At 40.8% G+C, this 7143-nt stretch overlaps 1 protein-coding gene across 1 annotated transcript; it reads left to right on the top strand.

Moving 5' to 3' along the window:
• The first annotated feature begins 200 nt into the window (after positions 1-200).
• On the top strand, positions 201-6651 carry LOC124676123 (protein NRT1/ PTR FAMILY 4.4-like). Its single transcript, XM_047212203.1, has 6 exons — positions 201-1581; positions 2979-3129; positions 3256-3473; positions 4824-5264; positions 5362-5486; positions 5608-6651. The coding sequence occupies exons 2-6, from the start codon at positions 3042-3044 to the stop codon at positions 6431-6433; spliced, it is 1698 nt and encodes a 565-aa protein (XP_047068159.1). The 5' UTR covers positions 201-1581; positions 2979-3041; the 3' UTR covers positions 6434-6651.
• The last annotated feature ends 492 nt before the right edge of the window (positions 6652-7143 follow it).

Below are 7143 nucleotides of genomic sequence, written 5' to 3'. Positions count from 1 at the left end.
CGACGGACCGTCACCCCCTTCCTCATCCAGAGTTCCAGACTTCATTCCTTCGCCGTACTCGACCATGGCCAGATGGCTCACCGCCAGCCTCGGGCCCTCGGCGCCCGTTGGGACCCCGCCACTCAGGCACGCGTCCGACGTTTCTCCATCAGGCCGAGGTGGAGATACGCGCAAGCGCCCAGATGAGTGCAGAGGTATTCTTTATGAGATCTTACTTCACGCAGATTACGATTCCTCCTTAAACTAGACATGAATTGCCGACGTTTAGCAAGGACGGCAGCTATTTGTCCTTTTCTTTTCTTAGTAGGGACAACAGCAGTGACCCTTTTAGTACTTAGCCGTTTGGAAGGTTGGCCGATTTTATTGGTCGTATATAGTTCGCAATGATACGTCTAATGTATTTCTTAATCTTTGTGTCCATTCCCTTTCACTTCGTTTCCAAATGTCGCTCAATGAGCGTGAGCAACTTTGGGGCTTAGGCCTGAAACATTGGTGGACTATTAGTCTTTATGGCAGTTCACAAGTTTAATTTGTCGATAGCATGAGATTTAGGTAACTTCTCTACATTTATATCTGTGTGTATTGTAGGAACCATACCCTGTTATTACATGATGCACCTTTACCTCTACACCTGGGTTTCAAATTTCAAGTATTGGAAGAAAGTAGTGACGAAGTATTATTTTTGATTTTCTGGTCACCTGCACGGTAACACAAGGTAGCAGACTAGTCTTCAGATATTATGAATCCCCCTATGTTACACAGATGTCTATGATCTCTCTCTCTCTCTCTGTTCACCAAAACAATATGTGTAGCTCGGATAAATAAGTGCACATGTTATACAAGTATTATTTTCTTTTGCAGTGAATGCTAATAGCATCTTCATACGATTTGCACGGAGGACTACACTAGCTAGTCTTAAAAAAAAACAAGACCACCGGGCAACTCTGGCCGGCCAGAAGACGCCACATTGCTCTAGTCACTGAGCTACTAGCTCATCCACACACTAGCTCGTCTTGCTGTTTCAAATATGGTATTCATCTTTATGGAAGATGACACTAAGCTTTTTCTGTAGTTCAGTGGGAGTTTGGTAAACCTTCAACATGTCAGCTTCTGTAATTTGACCATGTCGTTGGTGCTAGGACATCTGTAGCAGCCCATGTAGGGAATTTGAGATTCAATGGAATAGAATGTGCTACAGTGCTACTACAGGAAGGGTTAAGTCTTAAGAATGTTTGGTTTGATATATTGCTTTTCGAATTATTCTCTGGCCATCTCACACTCAACAAAATCAGGTATTGTTCAACTTCTGGTGGAAAACTGTTACTTTTTTCCTGTATATGGTTTCAACTTATTGTGAGATTAGTCAGTCGATGACTAAATGAGGGATTTTTAAGGGAGCAAATTAGAACCCACCTACGCCTCTTATGTTGGACATTTTCTGCACTTGGAGCCTCTGTAGATCAATTAACTATATTTTTGAAGTAATTCCTCTCCTCTGTTGGATATTGTCTACACTTGGATCATTTATGGAGTTACAAGAGCATCTACATGCCTGGTCCCTCCAAAACGAGCATACACAAGGTTTGCAAAAATGGCAGTGGTCTTTTAGGAACTACAGCAGGAGAAGCTTCTATAATATATAAAATTAAAGTATATTTGCTTGTAAAGAGCTAGGTCCGTCTAGGGGACAACACTGAGAGAAAGATTACAAGAGCTGATGGAAAGGGGCTAGGCATTCTATTCAGTATGGCGGTGATGTTTGGATTTGGACTTAATGTCTCATCAACTTAGTTTGCCATTCCAGCAAATGTACTAATTACATCATCTCGTGTCGAACTATCATTTTTTTCTTCTCTTTGTTAGGAAATACAGGGGTAATTTGACTATCCAAGGTCGAGCTTTTGGCCAGACATTAGTATGTTACAAACAACTGATACAATTGAACTCACAATCTTATGCAGAATTATTTTTTGATTCTTAGTTAGCTATTTAGTTAGTTTTTTGTTTCTTGCTTCTTTTTTTTTGTTTTCTTTTGCCTGTTGATTTTGTTCTGTTTGCTGTAGCTTCCCGTCATTTGGACGCGCTCCATGTAGTACAAAATGACACACATTTTGATGCATGTTCAAGAAGAAAAAAACTAATTTTAGTGATTTTGTAACTGTTAACTCAACAGTGTACCAGTACTTTATGCTCAAAGTCTAAACTTAGACAGTCAAACTAAGCCCTAAATTTCCAAACAGAGGAATTATGGATTTTGTCTTACAAACAATTGTAATGAGCACAGATTGGTCAGCAATTTTATTTCCGAGAAGACTGACACCACATTCACGGCTGCCAGATTCTGTAACCCCACTGCAGTTTAGCATGGCTTAACATAGCATGTTTTTCTTTCTTCTCTTTTGACCTTGTGTTAGTTTTGGATTTGCCTTCTGCTGGTTGGTCAAGTTAGCCGCCTAGGTTTTTGTCTTTGGCCTCTGCCTGCAGTTTTGTTTGTTTTGTTTTGTTTGTCCTTGTAGGTTTGGTGCTTTTCAGCATTCTACTTCTAATACAATGGGTGGGTGAGCTAGAGTAAATAAGTCTGTTGTACTTCTGAGTTTTTATTTACGTTGTCATCATGTTTGTTTATGACATGAGCTTTCCAATTCATAAGTCAATTAATGTGAACTACTTGGAAGTAAATTATCTCATAAAAACGACTTGCGCTGGAAACAATAATGGATTATGAGCTAACTCACAGAATGTTGCTCTCAGGATGATAACACACTGATAGAAATATGTGCTAGTATTTGGTACTTGGACTAGTAGTCTCACTTGCCTCTTTTTCTATTTGATGTTAGTGAATGCATTTTGTAACATCAAATTTGAGTCAGTAGGAAATAGCAAGTATCATAAAATAGGAATAAATCTTTGATCGATCCAGCTGATGCTATCACTCCTTTTAATATGAATATCCACCTGCTAATTTATACCCCTCGTAGTGTGAGCCATGCCACAGGTAGGCAGACAAGCAGTAAGCAGGAGGAGGAAGAAGAAGAAGCGCCATGGCACTTGGAGTCTTTGTAGATTGGAGGGGAAACACCATTAATAGAAAGGTGCACGGCGGAGTCAGAGCAGCATGGTTTTTGTATGGTAATTAAGTCACTACACACCGAGTCCTTATATGCAGATGGTTACATATATGCGGATGCAATATCTCATTGTAACATCTGGAATTTTAAACATTGTAACATTTTTGTATGTTGTTTTGCCTTGCAGTTCTGACTGTGATAACAAACGTGGTTATAGTCCCAAACGTCCTGAATATGGTTACTTATCTCCATGGAACAATGCATATGGGGGTTTCAGGCTCCGTAACTACAGCCGCTAATTTTTTCGGTGCCACATCCGGGTTTGCAATGATCGGAGCTTTCATCTCAGACTCCTATGTTACTCGTTCTAGAACTATGCTCCTGTTTGGTCCATTTATGTTTCTGGTAATATGAATCTTCTGTTCAGTTATCTACACGATTTCTAATTTTCTCATGATCCAAAGGAGTTATTTTTTTGTTACTTACATGTTCTCCTTTTAAAAACTAGAACCTGCCAACAATAGAGACAGCAATGATACCTGCATGTCTTTATAAATTTTAAAAAGTAAATGTGAGATCCCAGTATCGTAAAATATAATGTACCATTAAATACCAAAACTAAGTGCTTACGATGACTAACCATAGTATCATAAATTTGATTTTGTTTGTGGTAATTATTATGTTGTGGTCTCACCAACTTTAAAGAAACTTCTGCCTGCCTTTCTGAAATACAGTTGCAGAAGAAACTGTAAATCTTAAAAATACCCTTAAATACACGATTTTGTCAACACAGTCAGTCACTAAAATTGCTTCAAACTAATAAATGATGAAATTTCATCCAACCATTTAGCCCGTCATCTAATAGACACCATAATAGCAAATCGTTTGTGCCAAATGATAAGGGGCGTGGTGAGGTGAGAATGGCTCCAAATATACGTAGCTAAAACAGGGATGTGCCTCTAACATACTGATCCGATGCTGAGACTTAGAACTGCCGTATAACTTGTCATGTTTTCTTTGAGGAATGATATAAATTTTCTTGCCATGTTTTCATACAGCTCGATTCCTGACAAACATAGAATACCTACTTTACCGTATCCTTCACAAATATAACCCACTTATTAATGTTGGTATGAAGGGGTACCTTTTTCTGTAAAATGCTAGTATTGGTATCCCCTGTGTCCTATCCTATTAAGGCTATGTTATTGTCCTTCACAATCTTTACATGTAAAAAAAAATCCTAACAGCTTAGGATGTACCAGCTCCATCCCAAAGCATAAGTCTTATATTATTTTTAGAAAGTCAAACTATGTCAAGTTTGACTAATCTTTTAACAAAAATCAATAACATGCAATTAATATCATTAAATAGATGATGAAATATATTTTCATATGGTAGCTACAAAATATTATATTTGTTGGTAGATTGTTCTGAAAGTTTGTTCAAACTTTACTTGGTTTGACTTTTCAAAAAAAAAAAAGGCTTAAGCTTTAGGTTGGAGGTAGTATGTGTTTATTCACAATAGTCTTCTCAGCTTCTAAAATCCCTTTATAAGGAGGTCCATGATGTCAAACAAGTTTCTCTTGTAAAACTATAATTTAGTTCTTAATAAAATGACACTGGTCTCTCTCTATCTCTGTCTGTCTCTCTTTGTGATGGAAATGTACACTAGCTAACAGCCATTTTATGCACATTCCGGAGGAAACTAAATATGTAACTTTATTGTAGAGTCTAATCAAACATGAATTTGTGCAGGGATATGGGTTGCTCGCACTACAAGCCTACTTACCCTCCCTGCATCCACCACCGTGCAATATTGAAGCAGAAGTAAACAACTGCAAAGAGGTCCATGGCCGGGACGCTGCCTTATTGTACATAGGCTTGTATATGAGTGCATTTGGTGATGGTTGTATACGTTCTTGCTTGTCCTCCCTTGGAGCAGACCAGTTTGACCATGAAGATCCCACTGAATCTCGGCAACAGTCCAGCTTCTTTAACTGGTATACCTTCGGGATTTCCTTTGGAGGCTTTGTAGGGCTGATTCTCATAGTGTGGCTCCAGAAGTATAAAGGGTGGGATATCGGATTTGGGTTGTGCGCTCTCCTAATTCTTCTCGGACTGCTCATAGTTGCTGCTGGTTTCCCCTTCTACCGCAACCAAGTACCAGAAGGAAGTCCTCTAACTCGAGTACTGCAGGTTGTGCTACTTCGTGGCTCAAAACATAAATTTCATCCCAGTTCTCAACAAATGTACTAGAACTATTTGGTTGACTTCAATATTTTATCTCTCCCAGGTTCTTGTGGTTGCATTCAGGAACATGAAGCTTGAAGCACCTGAAAATCTGGAAGAAGCACGGAAAATCAATCCCGAGGCGGGAACAGTTTCTATTGATGCATACTCTCAAACAAATAGTCTGAAGTAAGACTCGGTGAAATAGAAAATTTTATTCTTCTGTTCGGACTAATCAAGTGAGCATAGAAAGTACACTAGAGTTTCGGATAGTGTTCCCTATTATAAACTCTTTCATTTATCTTGCCAGATTTCTCAACAAAGCTTGCATCAACCGTGGTAAAAGTGGAGCCTGGTCAGTTTGCAGTGCGACGAAGGTGGAGGAAACTAAGATTGTGCTTCGTTTTCTTCCGATCTTCATCAGCTCCGTGTTTGGATATATATCAAACATTATCATCTTCACATTCACAGTGCAGCAAGGTGGTATGACAAACACGAGGCTGGGCAAGATCCATGTTGAACCAGCGACGCTCTTCGCCATCCCCGTAATATTCCAGATGCTAATTCTTGCCATCTATGATAAATTCATTGTGCGGTTATTGCGAAGGCGCACAGGGTACATTGGTGGCATCACCCATTTGCAGCGCATAGGTATAGGCTTCGCCGCCATGATACTTTCCTGTGTCATCGCAGCGGTTGTTGAGAAAAAGAGAAAGGAAGCTGTTGAGCAGATGTCCATTTTCTGGCTTACACCTCAGTTCTTACTGCTCGGCATGTCAGATGTAACATCATTCACTGGGCTCCTTGAGTTCTTCAACAGTGAAGCGCCACGGGGAATGAAGTCAATTGGCACGGCATTGTTCTGGTGTGATCTAGGGCTTGCGTCATTGATGGCCACATTCCTGGTGGATGCTGTAAACAGGGCAACAAGGCATGGTCACCAGCGAGGCTGGCTAGAGGGTACAACCTTGAACAGCAGCCATCTTGACTGGTTCTACTGGGTTGTGGCTGTAGTCGGATTGCTTGGCTTCTTCAACTACCTGTACTGGGCGAAGAAGTATGTGTACCGGAACAACCAACGCACCACTAAGCCAACGGTATGCATTGAGCCAATGGGTGATCAGGTTTCACTTTGAATTATCAACATATACTCGGTATCTTACTTTGGAAAACAGAAGGCTGTGTGATTCACCATGTCATGGACTAGTCAAGCTTGGAAAGTGAAGTATAAGCCTGCAGCAGTACTGTGCTGGCATGTGCTGATCGGCTGAATTAATCCTCCATGCCAGAAGATTTGGATTTCACCGTAGTATGCAGCGTGTTCCATGGTTTTCTTCGTTGCGAAGTAATATCCAGGGACAAAAATATATATGATATATATGTGATTACTAAGTTGTTATCTTGATCATGTTTCAGAACTGGTTACTCCAGTAGAAACTATATATATATATACTCTGTTTGCCTTTACGGTGAATGTTTGTCGAAATTTTGCAAAACAGTTGTATATTCTGTACTGGTCTACATGGAATTTTGTAGAAAAGAGATCATACGGTGAAACTGGATGCTGTATTTCCTCGTATACAAAAGCTCATAGTTGCGAACGGGTTCGAGCGTCACGGTCGCGCGCGCCGTGCGAGTCTGTTGCGAGCACGCGCCGGCGGCCGCGGGTGCCAAGCACGCCCAACAGTGATGAGTGATGACCTTTCCGGGCCGGAACGGCGGCCGCTGTTCAAGTATCTCCAAGAGCATCCCAGACACGGCGGCGCCTCAAAGGGCGGCTATAGGTGCACTCGACAGAAAATCGTGCCCAGCCATGCGCCCAAAACGGATTTTCCTCTGGCGCGGC

The sequence above is a fragment of the Lolium rigidum genome, chromosome 7, assembly GCF_022539505.1.
Source record: "Lolium rigidum isolate FL_2022 chromosome 7, APGP_CSIRO_Lrig_0.1, whole genome shotgun sequence".
NCBI lineage: Eukaryota > Viridiplantae > Streptophyta > Magnoliopsida > Poales > Poaceae > Lolium > Lolium rigidum.
This window is presented reverse-complemented; position numbering and strand designations above follow the sequence as displayed.